The 22,227-nt window shown below is 47.3% G+C and overlaps 1 protein-coding gene across 1 annotated transcript in view; it reads left to right on the top strand.

The window, feature by feature from the left end:
• The first annotated feature begins 2,539 nt into the window (after nucleotides 1-2,539).
• Nucleotides 2,540-22,227, top strand: part of CCDC63 (coiled-coil domain containing 63) — a 28,235-nt gene continuing 8,547 nt past the window's right edge. Inside the window, exons 1-6 of the mRNA XM_066255066.1 lie at nucleotides 2,540-2,613; nucleotides 5,718-5,907; nucleotides 9,510-9,629; nucleotides 11,966-12,147; nucleotides 13,346-13,527; nucleotides 17,512-17,732. Coding sequence (XP_066111163.1) covers nucleotides 2,555-2,613; nucleotides 5,718-5,907; nucleotides 9,510-9,629; nucleotides 11,966-12,147; nucleotides 13,346-13,527; nucleotides 17,512-17,732 — 954 coding nt within the window. The 5' untranslated portion in view covers nucleotides 2,540-2,554. The remainder of the gene's footprint in view (nucleotides 2,614-5,717; nucleotides 5,908-9,509; nucleotides 9,630-11,965; nucleotides 12,148-13,345; nucleotides 13,528-17,511; nucleotides 17,733-22,227) is intronic.

The raw sequence follows: 22,227 nt of genomic DNA, 5'->3' as shown, positions 1-22,227 counted from the left end.
AAGTCTTGGTCTGAAAGTGACACACTTCTTCTCTCTTCATGTCCTATTGGTGAGAATTTATCACACGGCCTTGCCTGGGTTCAGGAGGAGCTGGGACTGTAACCTCTGTCCAGGCAGCTGCCTCAAGCAATAACTTTACTTTAAGGGTCCCTTCTGGGGAGGTAATTAACTGATCTCTTACAGAGATGATCTTATTAAATCCTTGCTTTTAAAGACCACCCAGGCTTTTCCAGACCTCTTTGACAGTCCATTCTCAGTGGATGCTGCCATCTACGTTAGGCCACATATCATTCTCTGAACACTCCTTTTATTTACTTGCCTCTCAACCTTTGCCCAGACATTTTTTATCTTTTACCCAGAATTTCTTCTCCACTTTTCTGCTTGGTGAACTCCTATTCATCCTTCAAAACCCATATTAAAAATATCCTTTGTGGAGCCTTTCTGCTATTTTACCTTGGCCAGGATTCATAGCACCCATGAAGGCTGACTTAATTGCCTTACAATGTTTAGCATACAGTAGGGGCTTAGTTTATGTCCTGACTGGATCTAAGTACTTGAGGCATGAGACTCATTTAGTTACAAACAGTAGAAAACTCATCTTGAATTGGCTTAAGAGAATATGTTGATTCATGTAATTGTAATTGGCCCTGACCCAGAGGTATCTTTAGGCTTAGCTATATCGGGGGCTCAGCTGATGTCCCCAAGGTTCAATCTCTATTTTGTCTTCTCTTCTCCATGTTAATTTAGGCTCACTGAAAAGGCAACATTGTTGACAGCCACTCCCAATTTATTAACCTGGGTTCCAGTATGTCAGGAAACATTCTCTCTTCCTGAGTGTGCAAGTTTAAATTTCACTCTTCGTTCTATTTGGATATCCAGGGTCATGTGCCCATCCCTGCACTCATCCCTCAAACTAGAGAGCTGTGTTATGCAGATTGGCCAGGGATCTGGTACTCTGATTGGCCCATCCAGAGGCATATGTTCCAATCCTAAAGATGGTATGCGATCAACCCCAGGGGAATAAAAAATGACCAGGAGTAGGGAGGGGAAGGGCATCACTTCCCACAGGACATCCCAGGTATTGTCACTGTGAGATAGAGGAATGCTGGACACCCCTCAAACCCTTAACTTCACCACAGGAAACAACCCACATCATACCAGCCACTGTTTACTGAGCACTTACCACGTGCCAGGCTCAGTGCCTAATATGCTGAACAGCCTGTAAGGTGGCTTCTAGAAGTTCTATTTTCTAGATGAGGAAACAGGTCCAGCAAACTAAAGTAACTTGCTCAAGGTTAATAAGTAGCTGGAAAATTTTGGCTGAGGTCTGATGATTGACACAACCAATGCTTTAAAGCCATTGCACTGCAGGACCCCTTAGTGGGTAGCAAAGCTAGAAGTTTCTGCCTTAGGAATCTAGCCCCTGAATTCTGAGAGTTGGGGTACAGGGGGTCTGCCAGCCCTGGAAGGCTTGTAGGGTTTACATCGTCACCCCTCCTCTGCACACCAACAGGCCAGATGAGTTTCAAATTATCACATGAGAAAAATGCCTCTCAGTATCACAGGCTCCTGTTTTAAAAGGCAGGGAGGTCCTCCACAGCTGAAGTTCAGCAAATCTTGCTTTAAGCCCTCAGGGGACATACTGCCCTGATGCCATTTGCCCCCTCTTCTTTGAGAACACAAGGAGCAGGAGGGTACCTGACACGTTGGAACCATCTGCCTGGCTCCTAATAATAAATCATGAGAGGAACAGGTTTCAGGCAAACATTGCTTAAAGAAAAGTCTCTTTTACACCCAGCAGCCATCTGCCATGTCCTCCTCCTGTGCCAAGTTGTGGGCTGAGGAAGGGCTGTGAGGGGTGGGAAAGGGAGAATGTGCCCCTGTCCTGCACCACTGGTAGGGGTGACTCACAGGTCTCTCCCTTTGGCCACTGTGGACAGGGCACCGCAGAGAGAGAAAGGAGCACTTGCTGGCTTTGACCTCCTGGGGTCCAGTATCTGAGTGGAGGGAAAGCACAATTCCTTCAAGATGCCGATGCCGACAGTACGTAAGAGCCCCTGCACAGAGAGAGCTTGCTGTGGTTGTGGGTTAGGCCCTGTGCCATCCAGTGTGCCCAGGTTTGCTCATTCAGTCCTGACAACAAATGTATGGGTACCCATTTTGTAGATGAGAGACTAGAGGCTCAGAGACGTTAAGTGACTCACTCAGGGTCTCACAGCAAAGCTACCTCTTCAGTGTGCAATAAAGAGACCTAACCTCCCCTCCATCCTGGCGACCTCAGGATGGGGGGGGGGGTTGTTTCCCGTGGAACAGATAGGCAGTTGACATCATCCAAGGGTGGTCTTTCATCACCAGCCTTGCCCCGACTGTCCTCTGCCCTTGAGCTGAAATGTGGGCTTCTCAGGTCACCTAACCTGTTGCTCACATCCACCGTCTCACCCATTTGAAGAAGCACAGGAGAAGAGACTCTGAAGAGCCCCAGGTATCTTCAGAGAAGACCAAAGAGCAGCTGGCCGAGGCGGAGCTTCGGAAGCTGAAGCAGCAGTTCCGGAAGATGGTGGAAAGTCGGAAGTCCGTTAATTTTCGCTCCCAGCAGAAGGTCATGAACCAGCAGTAAGTGATGGTTGGAATTCTGTACTGAGGGAACTTGGAGAAAAGTTTGGTTTTGGTTTCATGGGGCTTGCCTTTGCATGTGGCCTCAGGCCAGGGACCTACTTCTGAACCAAGTCTGGGGACCACTTGGGACAGCTTCAGTGGGGAGGGGAGATTTATTCTCAGAATCCAGGGTGAGTCGGGAACCCACAGGGGAGCAGGGTATCCGTGTCTCAGGGAAGGTCCCAAATAAAAAACCCTTTCTGGGTCTTGTTTATTTCTACACATGGTGTTCTCTCTCTGAATCTCAGCTGTGGCTGGTGGGAGACGGCTGCCTCCAACTCTTGAGCCACCAAAGGCCACACAGAGAGACTGCTGTGAATCAATTCCAATCCCAAATTCCCAGGAAAAAGGGAATCTGAGTGAGTCAGCTTGGGTCAGGTGTCCACTCCTGGGACAATCACCTGTGGCTGGAGGTGGGGCTAGAGCACAGAACACAAAGTGGCTATGGGTATTATCCCCATGGTTCTAGCACTGTGGACACCCCAAAGGACGTTTCCTGCTTGTGCATCCTTACGAGATCTGCAAGATAGAATATTTGAACTCAGGTTGCCCTAGAATTATGGTGTGTATGCCTTCTTTGCTCAGTCAGAAGGTCTTCTCTGGGGTTGAATAAATAAACATTAAACAGGTATTTTTTTTTTATTTTTTTAAAGTTTCGTGCCCCACTCGGTGGGATCACAGGTTTTTTTGTTTGTTTGTTTGTTTTTAATTTTTTAATTAAAAAAATTATTTTAGAGAGGAGAGGGAGAGACAGAGGAGAGACAGAGAGAGAGAAGGGGGGCAGGAGCTGGAAGCATCAACTCCCATATGTGCCTTGACCAGGCAAGCCTAGGGTTTCGAACCGGCGACCTCAGCATTTCCAGGTCAACGGTTTATCCACTGCGCCACCACAGGTCAGGCTAAACAGGTATTTTTAGATTCCTCCCAAGCGAATGTAATTCCTTAGCTCCATCCATCATGCTTGTACAGGCAAACATGAAAGAAAATCTTTCTGTTAGATGACAAGGGAAGTCCATAGGATAGGGAATAGGGGTTCTTTAGATTTTCCATGGATTTGAATCACAGCCACTGCTAGTCCATATAGGATCTTCCTGGCAGAGAAAGGCACCCTTTCTCAAGACCCTCTACTGCCATCTGGTGGAAATATTGGCATCATGTAGGGATTTTGTTAGAACAAGATAGTGTCTCCCAGAAAAGTGTCAGAAATCAACCAATCAATGCTATCTTTCAAGCAGACTGTGTTCCTTTAGGCTGTGCAGTCCACAGCCCGCACATCTGTGCCTGGCAATCCTGACTCCCAGCCGGCCCCTTGGTGGACATCGGGAAACGCCTCTTTCCTGGTGTGCCCCTGACAGTCTTTCTGGAATCACTCCTTTGCACTCCACTCCACACTGCCCCTGTCCATTTAATCTGATTTCGTTGTGATGGGACTGCCAGAGAGGGGAGTGGAAGATTGGAAGCTTTCAGTTCTTCAAAGTAAAACCCCAATAAATAGTGCCAGAACTGGGGTACGGTGAGTGAGTTCCCAGGGCGCAATATGAAAGGAAATGCTTGTCCCCAATGCTGATCCAGCACCTATACCCCCCCGAGAGTGAAGAAGACCTCCTGAAACCTTTGGGTGCCTCGCACTCCCTCACTGCAGTCTCAGACCTGCCTACAAGACAGACAGACCGACCTTCCTTTTGCTTTGACTCATCTCTTCGAAAGCCTAAATTGGGTAGCCAATTGTGCTCTCTCTCTGTCTTTTCTCTGCACCTTCACAAGGAACCCCCTGCCAGGTTTGAAAGACTGGATGCTCTAGATCAGGGTGGGCACTCTGGTGGTCCCTAGCCACATGTGGCTACTTACATTTGCAATTAATTGAATAAAATTTAAAATTATTCAGTTCAGTTGCACTAGGCACATTTCAAGCACTCAAAGCCGCACCTGCCAGTAGATGCTGTCAGACAGTGCATCTGGAGACCATTTTCATCATTGTAAAATGCGCTATTGGACGGTGCTGTTTTAGGATGGTAAGCAAAGGACAGCCCATAGGAGAAGCCTGGCTGGCTGCCCGTTTTTTGTAAATAAAGTTTTCCTGGAGCCCAGCTACACTTGTATGTTTATGCTGTTGTCCATGGTTACTTTGTTGAGTGGTTGCAGCAGAGACTGTCTGGCTGGAAAAGCCTAAAATATTTACTCTTTGGCCCTTTATAGAAAGAGCTTTGCAGACCCTACCTTAGAATGTTCTTTGCTGCTCTAGCATGGTGCTTCCAAAACTTTAATGGGCACATGAGTCACTTGAGGATCTTGTTACAAAGCAGATTCTGATTCACAGGTCCCAGGTTGGGACCTACGCTCCTGCATTTCTCCAAGCTTCTGGTGGGTGTTGAGGCAGCTGGTCCACAAACCGCACCGAGCAGCAGGTGTTGAGTGCCCAGGGTTTCCCAGAAACTCGCCTCAGTGCCACATCCTGTTGTTCAGTTGTTGTGCAGTCTCCTTAACCTTTTCTCTTTTTAAAATCCCCATTTGCCCACATCCCCCTCCCCTGTGTTCTCCAGAGTAGACAGAGCGAGAGAAAAAGGAGGAGACTCATGTCAGCCAATTTAACAAATCGCTAGCACCCCGAGTAGAGAAGCTGGAGGTTAGATATTACTGCGCATCGCTGTGTTGATGCAAAGCAGAAAAATTCTGCATGATGGGTTTGTTTCTCATTATCAGAGATAATTGGCTGTAAAGCCTGGAAAGAAAGTCTGCAAAACCAGACAGATGCCAGGGAGCTGGGGGCAAGGAGAGAACATGGGGGCTCCCACTGTGTCTGTGTAATGGGTTTTGACAGGCACAGCTGCAGAGTGTTGCCTACGGGAAAATATACCCCTCAGAGGAAGGTAGAGTAGCGGAAGTTGGCAGTGAACTGGATTTCTGGTGATCTGAGTTCTAGCCCTGGACCAGACTTGGGCAAGTCCCTTCCACTGCTTGGGTGGGATGTCCCCCTCCACGTCTCTCACAGTGAAGGAATCTGGAGTGTCTGATCAAGGTGAACTTGGGGGTTCAGGGTTAATCATGCACTGCTTTCCTAACAGCAAGGAAATCAAGACCCTGCAAGAGGAGCAGGATGAGATTACCCTGCTTTTGAGTCTCATCAAGTCCTCCAAGAACTTGGATCTGAATGAGAAAAACTACATGGAGCTGCGTTTCCTGCTGCAAACCAAAAAGGAGTACGAGGACCAGATTAAGTCGATAAAAATGCTGTTGGCTGAACTGGATGAGAAGGTATGGTCTATCTCTTTAAGATCTAACCAGAGCACAGAGCAAGGGGAAGGGGGACAGGAAGTACTCGTGATGCCAGATTCGACCCCTCCCATATTCACTTTTCTAAATGTGACTATAGTCACTGGCCTCACCTCCTTATAAACCCTGATCTTTCAGCTCCATTGAACCATTTCTCCACCATGATCTCCAGTGCCTCTCCACTGCTCTTCAAATAAGTTCCCAAATTCTTACCATATCAGTCAGGAGATGTTTGGTTATGATGCAGTAATGAGCAGTGCCCCCCCCCCCCCACACACACACACCAGCTCAGTGCTTTAAAACAATAAAGGTTTCTTCCTCATTCATGCTTCATGTCTATCAGGGATTGAATAGTGGCTCCTATATTTTCTCATCCTGGGACCAGGCTAATGGGTTAGCCACCATCTTGAACATAGTTAGGTATTGTGGTAGAGAAAAAGAGAGTTCTGGACAGTCTCACATTGGCAAATGAATGCTCTAGTGATAGGTGTCACCTCTGCTCATGGCTGATTGGCTCCAAATGATCTACCAAACTCATAAATTCCCCAAATACCCATACCAGAATAGTCAACTCTACCCGTCTACAAAAGACTCCAGAGAAGTGTAGCCCTTCCATGGATCTGGAAGAAAAAGAGCTCGAAATGTTTGCTGGATAGCATTAACAACTATATATCCCTCACTATGGCTTGAAAAGTCCTTCATGAGGCCCCTGCCTAGCTTCCTGGCCTCATCCCATATCATTCCCTCCTCAACTCATCTCACCTAACCTCAAAGACTTTACCCCCCAAATATACTTCTTCTTTTTTTTAACCTCAGGGCCTTTGCACATGCTTCCCCACCTCCCTAGTTACCATGGCTGCTAGGTCTCAAATTAAATGTGAGTCTGGGAGGCCTTTTCTGTACCCTCTGTCCTCCTTGTAATGCAAGTATATCCTTCTTGTATTAGTCTGGTTCCTGGTCAAGAACAAATAGCATGCTCACTGGTGATTAATACAAGCATCATCTATTGTCTCCCTAACCTGTCACCTCCATGAGGGCAAGCACCATGTTGGTTTTGTTTGCCTATGCCTATTCCAGGGCCCAGCATGTAGTAGATCCTCAATAAATATGTACTGACTGAATGAATCTGGAAATCCCATTATATCTTTCCTCTGCTTCAAGCTCTCCAGTATTTTCTATTGTTCTGGTGATAAAGGCCAAGCTCGCCCGTGTGGTTTGCTGGCTCTGTTGCAGGGTGCCTCTCCTGCCTCTTCCTCCTCCTTCCCTTCCGGCTCCTCCTCTGTGTTCCATCTGCACTGGCTGCCTTCATGAACCACAGTGTTTTCTCTCACTTCTGGGCCTTTGTTCATGTCATTCCCTCTTGCTTGGAGTGTCCTTCCTTGTCCTTTCTGCTTACACTCCTGTTTGTTCTTCAGGTGTCAGCTCACATGCTATTTCTGCAGAGGACAGTCACCCCTTCATCTTTCCCAGCAAGGTGTTCCTACTGTGTGTGTCAACAGTACCTTCTAGTTCCCTTTCCTAGGGCTAGCTGTGCTTCATGGCTTGTTTCCAGTCCTAGATTGTAAGTTACTTGAGGGCAGGGATACTTCTGTCTTGATTATCATCAGACCTCTTTTCCTGCATAGGGTAGGTGTTTAATAAACATTGATAAGTAAATGAGTGAGTCAATAATAAAAGAGGTAATAAAAGTAAAGAAAGAGGAAAACTGAAGAAAACATGGGGGCCTGGGTTCTCAGAAACATTAGGAAAAGGCAACCTAGTTTGGGATCCTCAAAAGAACGTGGCACTCACTGCCCAATGCAGAAACCATTTTTGCCTAATTTGATCCCATGGTGGGCCCCCCACACAGTGCCCAGAGCTTTGTCCTTGCAGGAGGTCACTGGAGGCAGGGACCTTGGCAGCCCCAGCTGGCATCACAAAACAATTAATACGCCTGTGCCTTCATGCCGGGCAAGAGCGCCCTGTGTAGGCACTCCACTTCCGTCAGTGCAGCCTTGGATGATGTCTCCTACTGGACGGGGGCCAGATTATTCTCTGTATCACAAAAGCAGAATCTGACATAAAGGTGCCAAAGGGGAAAGGATGCTGAATGTAATCACCAGAGCCGCAGGGAGATGCTGATGCCACAATCTTCTTTGACAAGGAGCTGGAACCCGAGGACTCTGAGTCGATTCAGGCAGGGGAGGGCATGCCCTCAGAGCGGGCGACACTGCAGTCTGGAGACGCCACCTTCCCATATGTTTCCACTGGGCATTTGTTTTATTTCATGGGTGAGTTGGTGGAGGTTTGTGTTGAGGATGCTGCTTGGAACGGGAGAGGAGAAGCAAGTAGAACAGGGAACCTGACTTGACTCGGAATATTTTACAACACATCCTTCACTGCCCTGAAATGAGATTCATAGACAACAAAACCCTTTACCCATATTTATTCTTTTAAATCAATATGATGCTCTAACTATACTATAGAGGAGAAATGAACAAAAGTTATTTATACTGAAATTATTTATTTAAATATTTAATTATGCATTTTGATATATGAATGTTCTGATCTGACTTATCTAGAAGAGGGCCAGCACACTTTCTGCAGAGGGACAGGTAGTACATACATTGGCTTTGTGGGCTATATTGCAATGACTTCACTCTGTCTTTGTAGCAGGAAGTCAGCCATATGCAACAGATAAAGAATGAGTGTGACTGTGTGCTGATAAAACTTTATTTACACAAATAGGCAGTGCACCGGATTTGGCTAAGGGGCTGGAGTTTGCAGACCCTTGATCTAAAAGATCTAGTCGGAGGCATGCTGTTGATGTGCAGAATCACCGAGCATTCCAACCTGCAGACTGATGCAGACTTACTTTATCCTCAACTCAAAGAACATGATCCAGGTTGTGCTGGTGACATAATGTCCAAAATGGTGACCAACTCTTGAAGTTCCAGCAAATCAAAGAGCATCTTTTGATTTATACAGTGACGACATTCCTGGATAATTTAGTGTCTTTTGGAACTGAATGAAAAATACTGTGTATTTTTATGTAGAAGACAGTTTGATTATAAGTACAGAAAATTATAGAGGATTGTGTGTGTGTGTGTGTGTTTACCTGCCAGAGGGGCACTGGACTGTCACAAAGGATGGGGGACAATTTTTGGGTGTCTAGTGCTGTCTCACATGTTGCAGGATGTGTGACATCTCATGACTCACCCATTAAGTGCCACTAGTACCCCATTATTCCAAGAGCCCACAAACACTCCACAGGGTTACAGAAGGCTCGTTGGGGAAAAGTGCCTGCTGGAAAATTTCTGTGGAAAACCATGACTTTAGGGTAAGGTGGAATTTATGCCCACAGGTGAGTGAAATATATATACACAAATGAGAGCAAAATCTCTGAATCACCTCACTGTACCCCAAATAGGCTAAGATAAAGTTGGCTTGAGCATGCATCTGAGGGAGAAAATTTCATTTACAGGGAAAGAAAGAACATTGCAGTTTTTGTTTCAGCACACTCAAGTTAGTGAACTGTTGAATTTGTACCCATACAGATGTTAACACAGCTGGGTTTTATCTTTCTTTCTTTTTTTCTTTTTCAGATTCTTCAGATGGAAAAAAAAATTATGAACCAAAAACAGATCTTCACAAAACTGCAGGAGACCAATAACCCCCAGAAACTACAAAAACAGATCCATGTGTTAGAAACTCGTTTGAATCTTGTATGTAAAGAGTTCTCTGCAGCTTTGCAAACAGCTCTGCCTCCCTTTACTCTGAGTAAAGAGTGGTGTCTGCGGAGCCATTAGCAGGGTATACCCATTTAGTAGGTTGACTCAGGAGGTGGTGAACTAATAGTGTACATCTAGACTAGACAGCTTGTTAGAATTTATCAGCCACTCACTCTGTTCCATCCTCTCTTGTTGGCCCGTTGTTATCCAAGGTGCCTTTCTCCTTCTTTCTGTCTGCACCTTAGCACATGCTATTGTCCCCCACACCCTCTCTACCCCCCAATCCTTTCTGGGATGCCTACTCTTAGTTCTTTGCTTCAAAAACTCCTACTTGTTTTCAAGAAGCAGCTCAAATGTTACCCCGCACCATGCAGAATTAGTTAGACCTTCCCCCATGCCAATCTGCTCATGCCTCTATTAGAGCGAGTGCCTTTTGGTTGTTGTTGATGTCTCTGAGAAATATTAGGCATAGACGTGCATATCTTCACAAAGAGAAAAGTGGTGTTTCCCGATCTGCTTCAATCTACTGTGACTTTGGCATTAAGCAGGACCCACCTGCAAACTGGTTTAAGCAAAAATAGGTAATATATTGGTCATGGTGAAAAATTCAGGGGAGAAGTGGTACCTTCAGGCATAGGTAGATATATTGATAGGTGCTCCAAACATGTCTTTTTTTTTTTTTTTTTTTTTTTTTTTTTTACAGAGACAGAGAGAGAGTCAGAGAAAGGGATAGACAGGGACAGACAGGAACAGAGAGAGAATGAGAAGCATCAATCATTAGTTTTTCGTTGCGACATCTTAGTTCATTGATTGCTTTCTCATATGTGCCTTGACCATGAGGCTACAGCAGACCGAGTAACCCCTTGCTCAAGCCAGCAACCTTGGGTCCAAGCTGGTGAGCTTTGTTCAAACCAGATGAGCCCGCACTCAAGCTGGCGACCTTGGGGTCTTGAACCTGGGCCCTCCGCATCCCAGTCCGACGCTCTATCCATTGCACCACCGCCTGGTCAGGCCAAACATGTCTTTATGACACTTTACCTATCCATCTCTCCTCTGAGTGGACTTCATTGTTGGGCAGACCCCAGTGTGAACAAACACAAGCAGAAAAGGAGCATCTCTCCCCTAAGAGTTCAGTCACAAGTCCCAGGGTTCCCATTGGGCCAGCTTTAGTCATGTGCCCATCCCTGTGGTCTGAAGAATGGAATACATGGACTACAGTCCAAGCTGGGGAGGGCGGCCCTATCCAACTATATGGTCTGAGAGTCAGGGAGAAGTCAGGTACAAGCAACACATTCCAGTCTGGCTGGTGAAATTGGAGCTCCCAGCTATGAGCCAGAAGAGAAGGAGAGTGAATTGACTTGGAGGGAAGCCTACCACTATCACAGTACACAAAGTGCTTAGCTTTACCAGCATTCTGACCACCAAGTTTTAAACAAGAGTGGCTGAAGCGCATTTATCTGACCTCTGTCTACCTCCCCCAGTGGCCTGAAAGCTGTCTGAGGTCAGGGCAGTGTCTCTTTAATATCCCTGCGCAGTAATTTGCAGCCATGCCTCAGAATTGCACAGGATACATATTAAAAGGCAGGTTCCTGGGTCCCTTCCACAGTCACTGAATCAGAATCTCTTGGGCTTGGATCCAGGCATCTGCACTATTATTAGCAACCCCAGTGAGGCTAAAGGTACCCTTGGTTGAGAATCAATAATGCCTGGCACAGTGTGAGGCTCCGAGTAAGTGCTCAGCAAATATCTGTTGATTGAATGGAGGAATTAATAAATGCATGCAGGATTTAATGGCTTGTCTGTAGAGGCTGGCTTTTTTTGTTAGAGGTCTATTTGGATTTTCTGTTTCTTCCCGAGTCAGTTCAGTAGTGCCTTGCTTCTTTGACACTCTACAAAGCACAGGACAGTCCCCACTACAGTGAATAATCCAGCCCAAAATGGCAGCAATGCTGAGTTTGAGAAGCCCTGCATTAAAACAGTCCCATCCCAGCTTTTTTCATGTCATCAACCTGTTGAAGAGGCCAGGTTAGTTGTCCTGTAGAAAGTTCTATTGTCTGGATTTGGCTGATTGTTCCTCATGGTGTCATTTAGCTTGTTCCTCTCTCCCCTGTAATTACAGAAAACTAGAAGTTAGATATAAAAGCATGTGAGATATTTGAAATATAGGAAAAGTAACTTGCCAAAGGCCACTGAAACTGGTTGGTGGCCAACTTGAGCCTGCTCTAAACCACTGTTCTGTGGGTCTTGGGTGGGAGGTAGGGGGAAGACCTCCCAACCCTCTGGCTGCCTTCTGGAATGAGCCCTAGTTCGCAGCACGGCCCTCCCCACAGGTCACCACGCAGTTTGACAAAATGCTGACCACTAATGCTAAGCTCCGGAAGGAAATCGAAGACCTACGGTTTGAGAAGGCTGCTTACGACAATGTCTATCAGCAGCTCCGTTGGCGCCTGTCAATGCAGAAGAAAACCATGAATGTGGCCATTGAGCAGTCTGCTCAAGCCTACGATCAGAGGTGGGCTGAGGGGGAGACCCTCGGGGCAAAAATGTTTCTTTGATCCCTACTGAGTGTCTAACTTCCTACTCTGGGCCTCCACTCCCCACCTGCCTCCTCTGTGCTTATGTGTTGAGGAATCTTTTTGTGTGTGTGTGACAGAGACAGAGAGACAGACAGGGACAGACAGACAGGGAGAGAGATGAGAAGCATCAATTTTTTGTTGTGGCACCTTAGGTATTTATTGATTGCTTTCTCATATGTGCCTTGACTGGGGGGCTATAGCAGAGTGAGTGACCCCTTGCTCAAGCCAGCGACCTTGGGCTTAAGTCAGCGACCTTGGGCTTCAAGCCAGTGACCATGGGGTCATGTCTATGATCACACGCTCAAGCCAGTGACCCTGCACTCAAGCCAGCGACCTCAGGTTTTGAACCTGGGTCCTCTGGATTCCAGGCCAATGCTCTATCCACTACGCCACCACCTGGTCAGGCTGTGTTGAGGAATCTTAAATCCTTGTAATAACTCTGAACACTGAATGTGTACCAAACCTGATGTTAGGTTCTTTGGATAATATTTCATTCCTCAAAAGTGACCTAGGGGGTAAATCCCCATTTTACAGAACAGGAAGTGGAGGTTTAGAGATGTCAAAATACCTGAGATCCAGAGAAATGGCAGATGTGGTGGAGCTGAGATTTAAATCTATGCTCCGTTGTTGCCTCCAAGTGCCCTGGCCTCTAGTCCTAGGGGTCTCTCTTAGTCTGGACTATCTCCTGGCTTTACACTCACAGGGGCAAAAGACATATAGTTTAGCTGTAAAGAACGCACATTTTAGAGTAAGCAAGATCTGGTTTTAAATCCTGGCTCCAACACTGCTGCATTGTTGTAGGACTTCTCTGGGTGGTAGTGAGGATGAAATAATAGATGTGTGTTAAGGATTGGCTGGGACATAGTAATTGACAAGTGGCAGTGATGGTGACCATGCTGATGGTGATAATGTTGCTGATGGTGATGTGTGTGCCAGTGATGATGGTGATGATGATAGAAGAATGATTCCCTGGGGCTGTTCTAGTGCTGGTAGCTCCTGTCATTCAAGTAAAGAGGGTTGTTCTTCCACTCCCTGATTAAGATGAGTGATGGTCATGGGCAGAAAGTCCCTCTGGGCTGGTAGGGAGAAAGGAGGACCCTTTGGACACTCTGGCTCTATGCCCCCTTCACCCAGACTGGAAGCCATAGCTCGAATGGCTGCTATGAAGGACCGCCAGCAGAAGGACATCTCTCAGTACAACCTGGAGATCCTGGAGCTGGAGCGAATCTATGACCATGAGACCAACCTCAAGTCCTTTCTGCTCGCCAAGCTGAATGACCGTTCGGAGTTCGAGGAGCAGGCCCAAAGGGAAGAAGGTATACTCTCCTGAGGGTAGGGAGGCCTTAAACCATGCCAAGAAGCTTTGGCTTCCTCCCAAGGACAATGACGAGCCACAGCATAGAAAAGGGTCAGGTGAATAGATGTGCCTAGAAAGATCTAGAACAGGGGCCAGGAACCTGTGGCTCTTTTGATGGCTGCATCTGGCTTGCAGACAAATCTTTAATAAAAATAATAATAACGTTAAAAATATAAAACATTCTCATGTACTACAATCCATTCATTTCCTACCGCTCATGTTCATGGTTGCGGGTGGCTGTAACCAACCACAGCTGTCCTCTAGGACACCAAATTTTTATTGGATAATGCGTAATGTACACGGGTCATTGTGAGGTCAGGAAGTAAACTTCCCTCCTTTTAATCAAGTAGTCAGCTAGCTAATTGCAGAAACCCTTTTGTGTTTTTTTTTTGTTTTTTTTTTTTGTTTGTTTGTTTTTTTCCATTTTTCTGAAGCTGGAAACAGGGAGAGACAGTCAGACAGACTCCCGCATGCGCCCGACCGGGATCCACCCGGCACGCCCACCATGGGGCAACGCTCTGCCCACCAGGGGGCGATGCTCTGCCCATCCTGGGCGTCGCCATGTTGCGACCAGAGCCACTCTAGCGCCTGAGGCAGAGGCCACAGAGCCATCCCCAGCGCCCGGGCCATCTTTGCTCCAATGGAGCCTCGGCTGCGGGAGGGGAAGAGAGAGACAGAAAGGAAGGTGCGGCGGAGGGGTGGAGAAGCAAATGGGCGCTTCTCCTGTGTGCCCTGGCCGGGAATCGAACCCGGGTCCTCCGCACGCTAGGCCGACGCTCTACCGCTGAGCCAACCGGCCAGGGCCAGAAACCCTTTTGACAAAGAAGATAGCTAAAAGAAAAAAAGATGAGGAGTATCATACTTTTCAGCAGGAATGAACAGAGGAATTTGCCTTTGTGGAGAGAGCAGGTTCTGCAGTGTGTCTAATATGCAATGATAAAATTGCATCAATGAAACAGTCAAATATAAAGCAGCACTTCAACACACACCATACTACATTTGCATCGAAATATCCAGCGGGGGACAGCAGGAAGAAAGCATGTCAAGAGCTACTGTGCAGAGTGCAAGCTAGTCAGCAGCAACTCCATGTTTGGACCCAACAAGGTGACTGGAATTTGGCTAGCTTTGCTGGTGCTTTAGCAATTGAGAGAAACAGAAAGCCACTCATAGATGAGGAGTAAGCCAAAACATTCATGCTTGATGTTGCCAATGACCTTTATTTATTTATTTTTCTGTATTTTTCTGAAGCTGGAAATGGGGAGAGACAGTCAGACAGACTCCCGCATGCGCCCGACCGGGATCCACCCGGCATGCCCACCAGGGGGCCACATTCTGCCCACCAATGGGCGATGCTCTGCTCCTCCGGGGTGTCACTCTGTTGCGACCAGAGCCACTCTAGCGCCTGGGGCAGAGGCCGAGGAGCCATCCCCAGCGCCCGGGCCATCTTTGCTCCAATGGAGCCTCGGCTGCGGGAGGGGAAGAGAGAGACAGAGAGGAAGGAGAGGGGGAGGGGTGGAGAAGTAGATGGGTGCTTCTCCTGTGTGCCCTGGCCGGGAATTGAACCCTGGACTTCTGCACGCCAGGCCAACGCTCTACCACTGGCCAATGAACTTTTTGATGACTTTTCGGATAAAGACAAGGAATCAAACGAATAAAAGACATGCCTCTGTTGGCGAGAACTGTTCACGATTGTACCATCATGATGGCAGACTGAGTAACCCCTTGCTCGAGCCAGCGACCTTGGGTCCAAGCTGGTGAGCTTTTTTTTTTTTGTTCAAGCCAGATAAGCCCATGCTCAAGCTTGCGCCCTCGGGGTCTCGAACCTGGGTCCTTCCATATCCCAGTCCAATGCTCTATCCACTGTGCCACTGCCTAGTCAGGCCGGACTTTTCTTGAAATGAAAAATGTCGAGCATCCTGAGTTAGCTAACACTGAGTGGTTCCTGAAGTTCTACTATCTCGTGGACATGACTGAACATCTGAACCAGTTCATTGTGAAAATGCAAGGCGTTGGAAATACATACAGTCTTATCCCTTCAACAAGCAGTGTTTGTATTTGAAAACAAGCTGAAACTCTTCATTGCCGACATTGAAACAGGTCATTTACTACACTTTGAAAAACTGGGAGAGTTTAAAGATGCATGCACAGCAAGTGACCTTGCTCAACATCTTGATCTCCAGCAGCTAGCAGGCTTCACATCTGATCCCCTGCAGTCATTCAAAGCGTGCTTTGGAGAATTTCGTGAGCACACTCATCTTTCTAAGTTCATCACCCAATCACACGAATGTGCAGTGGACAGCGCCGACCTGAGTTACATTCCCGGTGTCTCTGTCAGAGATTTTGAGCTACAAGCTGCTGACCTGAAGGTTTCAGACATGTGGGTGAATAAATTCAAGTCAGTGAATGAAGATTTGGAAAGACTTGCACGACAGCAAGCAGAATTGGCGAGCAGACACAAGTGGGGAGAAATGACACAAATGGGTTCTAATTCCAAACTTGGAATGCACTTCCCATCACATACCACACACTGCAGCGTGTGAGTATTGCTGTACTGACAATGTTTGGCTTTATGTATGCATGTGAGCAGTCTTTCTCACATCTAAAGAACGTTAAGACCAACCTATGATCACATTTACTGGATAGAAATCTCAATGCCTGCATGAAGCTTAATCTCACCATGTATCAACCAGTCTACAAAGCCATCAGCAAAACTATGCAGCACCAGAAGGCGCATTAATGGTAAGAAGTACTTTATTCATCATTGGTTAGCAACAGCATAACAACATTATTAAAAGGAATTCAGAGACTTATTGTTCTTTAAAAGTGTTGGTCTTACATAAAATGCACACATTTACTTGTATTTAGTGTTAAACATATTGTATGGCTCTCATGGAATTACATTTTAAAATATGTGGCGTTCATGACTCTCTCAGCCAAAAAGGTTCCCGACCCCTGATCTAGAAAGGTACTTCTAATTGCCATGCATGGTCCAAATCAGAGAGATGGCTGAGTTCAGGAGAATTGGGGTTATTGCAGGTATCCAGGCTGGAGAGAACAAGGTTTGGAGAATGGTCTTGGTTCTAATTTCATGAGTTTGCCAAGTTCTGAGCTTGCCTCAGGTCAGGCCCCCTGTCCCTAGGGCTTCCTTGAATTTTTTTTTTTTTTTTGTATTTTTCTGAAGCTGGAAACGGGGAGAGACAGTCAGACAGACTCCCGCATGCGCCCGACCGGGATCCACCCGGCACGCCCACCAGGGGGCGACGCTCTGCCTATCCGGGGCATCACTCTGCCGAGACCAGAGCCACTCTAGCGCCTGGGGCAGAGGCCAAGGAGCCATCCCCATCGCCCAGGCCATCCTTGCTCCAATGGAGCCTCGGCTGCGGGAGGGGAAGAGAGAGACAGAGAGGAAGGAGGGGGTGGGGGTGGAGAAGCAAATGGGCGCTTCTCCTATGCGCCCTGGCTGGGAATCAAACCCGGGTCCCCCGCACGCCAGGCTGACGCTCTACCGCTGAGCCAACCGGCCAGGGCCGGGCTTCCTTGAATTTTATCCTGCTCAAATGTCTCATCCTTTGAGAAGACTTCCCTGACCATCAGCTCCCCCATCACAACACCTGATGGGTCTCCTCCATTGCCCAGAAAAAGATTTCTTTTTCTGTTTACTTGGCTATCTCTTTCTCTTTTTTCTTTTTTGTCTGATTCCTCCACCAAAAGCTCCATGGGGTGAAGACTTTGTGTCCACAGAGCCCAGCTCAGTGTCTGGTACATACTAGGTATTCAGTTAGATATTTGTGAAGCAACTAAGGGGTAAAGTTCCTGCCCCATCTCCTGGGAAAGTCTAGCCTCCTTTGCAAGGCACAATAATAATAACAGATCACATCTCTGCTGGGCACCTCACTGAGCACCTTCCTTTGCAGACTCACTGTTGCTGGTTTTTCCTTTCTAGCTTTGAAGGTGAAGAAGCACACAAAGAAGAGCAAGGGTGAGAGTTTAGAGAGCTACGAGGTGGCCCACCTCCGGCTGATGAAGCTGGCTGAGAATGGGGACCTGAACCAGCTCGTGGAGGACTTCCTGGCCAACGAGGAGAAGAACTTTGCTCGGTTCACGTACGTCACAGAGCTCAACAACGACATGGAGACAATGCACAAGAAGATCGAGAAAATCCAGGTCAGGGCAGCTCTTCCCTCCTAGACCTGAACCCCACCTGCTCCTGCGGCAGCCTGGCCCAGTGCGGGCTCCTCAGGATGCACCTTGAGGTGCTTGGGCCTCAAGGTCAAATCAGTTCGGGCAACAGTACATTTCCCCATGTTCCCTGCATGTTAACTTTTCTGAAACTGGTATTTGTTTTTCAGTTGATAAACACACTTAATGAAGTCATGTCCCCTCACGCCAAGTGACTTTTACAATCCACGGCATGCTTTATAATTAAGGGTATGGTAAACGATAGCCATAGCCAAATGTGGCCTGTGGCCTGTTTTTACACTGCCCAGGACTTAAGAATGGTTTTTATATTTTTAAAGGGGTATAAGAAAAAAAAAGAGGAAAATGCAAGACAGACTGTATGTGGCCTGTAAAACCTAAAATATCTATTCTCTGGCCTTTTGCCTTTAACACTTGCTGACCTCTGTTAACAGCAGCTTCACAAATAGATGAATTGAGAAGAGATGGTCAGTTCATCCTGGAGAGACTTGAGGTACATGAGCATCGTAAATGCTCTGACAAGTCCTGTGGTAAAGAAACGTTTGCCTAGTTGAACTCATAGCTTCCAAACTTCATTGGCTCCCTGGGCATTCAGTCCCCAGAGCACACATAAGCAGCCTTTGGAATGTCTGCAAAGGACAGAGTCTGAGACTCACTGGGGCACTCCAGGCTCTTCAGAATTGGGCTTCAGCCTACCCCTGAGGCCCAGCACCCATTGCGACCCTAAGGCACCCTCTGCCGCTGCCAGTCCCAGCTGTCCCATGCATGTCCTTCCTCCGAGACTTTCCTTGTGCTGTGTCCCCCCCCCCCCCCGCCTTTCTTCTAATGAAATACGGCTCATTAGTCCTGACCCTGCACAAATGTCACCTTCTCTGGGAATTCATTATTTTCCCCTCTGAGGTCCCAGTGCTCTGTTTATATGGCAAGAAAGCCACTTTCTTCTGTAATATCACTGTTTCCTGAATGTGGGGCTTGTTTGGTGGCTATGTGCAAGTATCATAGATACTAGCTAGAATATGTAGGTAAAACTTTTTTTTTTTGTATTTTTTCCGAAGTTAGAAGCAAGGGAGGGAGTCAGACAGACTCCTGCATGAGCCCAACCGGGATCCCACCCAGCATGCCCACCAGGGGGTGATGCTTTGCCCATCTGGGGCGTTGCTTGATTGAGGCTGGAGCCATTCTAGCGCCTGAGGCAGAGGCCATGGAGCCATCCTCAGTGCCCGGGCCATCTTTGCTCCAATGGAGCCTTGGCTGCAGGAGGGGAAAAGAGATAGAGGAGAAGGAGAGGGGGAGGGGTGGAGAAGCAGATGGGCACTTCTTCTGTGTGACCTGACCAGGAATCAAACCCGGGCCTTCCACATTCCAGGCCAATGCTCTACCACTGAGCCAACTGGCCAGGGCCTGTAGGTAAAACTTTTAATTTACTGGTGATGAATTCATTTTAATGAGGGTTAGGAAAAATATAGCTTGCAGAACAAACTTGTAACTTGAATGTTATTAGTGTGGTAAGTAATAATACTAGTAAACACATAGTGATCAACATAATAAAATAAAATTTGGTTGATTTAAAGACCGTCAGTAGATAATAATAGGTTGATAGATAATAATAATACAGGTGGCATGCGAAAGTGGCAGAGATGGAGGTGACTGTATCAGTTAGGGTTGTCCCAGGAAGCAGATGGCATGCCCCAAATGGGTAAACTGAGGTAAGTTTTTAAAAAGGGGACTGTTTACTAAGGTCTAAGGAAACTAAGAGGGGAGAGTGCAGGTCCAATAAGAAGAGAGGGCTCCAGAGCTGGGGGTGGGGGGGCCGTTTTTAGAATCAGGAGAGAGGGCTGTGGAGGGAGCTGTCCGTGTGCTCTTCCCTGAGGGATGTGGCCAAACTGGTGCCCTGCAAGGAGTGGGCAAGTAACCCAGCCTCACTCTTCGTCTACCCTGTAATCTCCAACTGGGGTCCCTCATTGGCTGGGTCCAAGCCAGAGGGCAAGGGAGCATCTAGCCTGGGATGAGGGTAGGGTGGGGAAGGCAGGTGGGTAGATTCTGGGACAGATGGAGAACGTCCAGCTCCCGGTCATTCCCTCTGCGTTCCTGATGCCCGGGAAGGCCCTGCACGCAATGGGGGGGGGTGGGGGGCGCCAGGAAAGGTTCCCAAACAGTAATTGATCTTAACCTTCCTATTCACTCTCTTTTCCTTTCCTGTAGCCATACAGACTGTCCCTGGCATTGGGACAAATGTGTCTAATAATAGATGGCCAAATTCTCACCCGTTCTGGGCCTCAGTCTCCTCATCTGTGGAGTGACTACTTGGACTAGAGCAGTAGTTTCCAAACTTTTCTAAAAAATCTATAGAACATTTGTTTAAACCCAGGCAATGAGGAAACACCAGTATATAAAACAGATAAAATGGAGCAGTCCTCGATATGAAGGGTGCAGGTGGGGTGGGAGATTGGAGGAGGTGCCTGAGACTTCTGCTTTCTTGTGGCCTCTGCTCAAACTAGGGTTCAGGGGGGAAAAACTTAAAAACAGTTAGGATTCTAACATCTGACTTCAGCCTTACCTGAAGGGCTGTGGGTAGAGGTCCTAAGCTGGATGTATGCAGCCTTCATTTTTCTTTTGCTTGCTCTCTTCTATCCCCAACACTTTACATTTTTATTAGTTACCAGCATTTAAAAATCAAGATATTCCACATGAAACTCTGGATTTCTGATTCCTCTTGGAAAATTGGATTTGACAACTCATACCCATTGTCAGGTGGGAAGCTGACTCTCCTGCCCCTATAACCCCCCCACCCCCCACAATCTCTTTCACCAGGACCATCTGGTTTCGAATTTGCAAACTCCTGTTTACATGCTTTGCCACTGTCCTCTGGTGGCTATATGCAGTATTGCATAGACAGTCTGAACGCAAAGAGTTCTGAAGGAATGATGGAAGGATGGTTTGGGAGTTGGCGGGACTCTGAATTCTCATTTTCCAGGAAGGATCATGTTACTAATCCTAATGGGGTGACAGAGACAGGCCACTGAAAGGAATTTAAGAACTCCATTTGGAAAATAACCTGACATACACGCACACACCCATACACACACACACCTAGATACCCACTTGTAAAACCAGGGTCATATTAGATAGTTTGTGCTGTTTTGCAAAATTTTTTCCCCCAAAATTTATCATAGACACCTCCCAACATCTTCTATGTTCATTTTAATGGCTTCTGGGAACACTGAATGCTCTGTAGTAGAATCACAAGCTGCTTCTTAAACATGTATTTTCCCTAGGCCCTACCCCATGTATACAAACCTATATTCTCTGAGAATGGGCTGGGCATCTGCATTTAATCATATTTTTATTCGAGACCCTTTCCGTCCATGATATGAATGTACCATCATTGGTTTAACCAACGCCCTGTCAGTAGGCACTTAGGTTGTCCCTAATGGAGGGCATGATAAATATAACATGATGGACAGCCTTGAGTGGCCACCTTTGCCCACTGTCCTATTATTTCCATGGGACAGGTTCCTAGGGATGGACTTGCACAGTCAAAAGGTGCGTGCCTTTTATGTCTGGATACGTTGGTGTAGCCCAGGGGTTCTCAAATCTGGCCCCTGGACCACCACCATCAGCAGCAACATTTCCTGGGAATTTTTTTGGAAATGCACAATGTTGGGCCCCACCCAGACCTCCTGGATCAGAACCTCTGGGAGTGGGACCCAGCACACCCTGTTTCCACAAGCTTGCAAGTGATTCTAAGTTATGCTGGAGCTTGAGAGCCCTGCTCTGGAGCTGCCTGTCCATTACAGTAGCCGCTAGCCACATGTGGCGATATATAATATGTTTAATTAATTTAAATTAAATTTAAAAATTAGTTTCTTAGTGGCCCTAGCCACATTCCAAGTTACCAGTACCATGTGTGCCTAGTGGCTGCAATACTGGATGGTGCAGGCAAGCATTGCTACCATCGCAGGAAATTCTATTGACCGCACTGCTTTGGACATTTATCCAGAGAAGATGAGCCATTTTCCTTCCCATGTCTTCACTGTCCCTTTAATTCGGAAACCTCCAGGGGTATAAGAGAGGCTCAAGTGTTCTAGGGCACCTTGCATTGGATAATATAAATTCTTGGCCCTGGCTGGTTGGCCCAGCCGTAGAGTGTCCGCCCGGTGTGTAGAAGTCCTGGGTTCAATTCCTGGTCAGGGCACAGAGAAGTGCCCATCTGCTTCTCCACCCCTCCCCCTTTTGCTTCTCTTTCTCTGTCACTCTTCCTCCCCTCCCTCAGCCATGACTCATTTGAGCAAGTTGGACCTGGGTGCTGAGGCCTCCCCTCAGGCCTCCCCTCAGGCCTAAAATAGCTCAGTTGCCAAGCAACGAAACAGCGGCCCCAGGTGGGCTTACTAGGTGGATCCCGGTAGGGGCACATGCGGGAGTCTGTCTCTGCCTCCCCTCCTCTCACTGAATAAAAATAATA

The sequence above is a fragment of the Saccopteryx bilineata genome, chromosome 2 (genome assembly GCF_036850765.1).
Source record: "Saccopteryx bilineata isolate mSacBil1 chromosome 2, mSacBil1_pri_phased_curated, whole genome shotgun sequence".
Taxonomy (NCBI): domain Eukaryota; kingdom Metazoa; phylum Chordata; class Mammalia; order Chiroptera; family Emballonuridae; genus Saccopteryx; species Saccopteryx bilineata.
The sequence above is the reverse complement of the archived record's forward strand: the minus strand, read 5'-3'. Positions and strand labels throughout refer to the sequence as shown.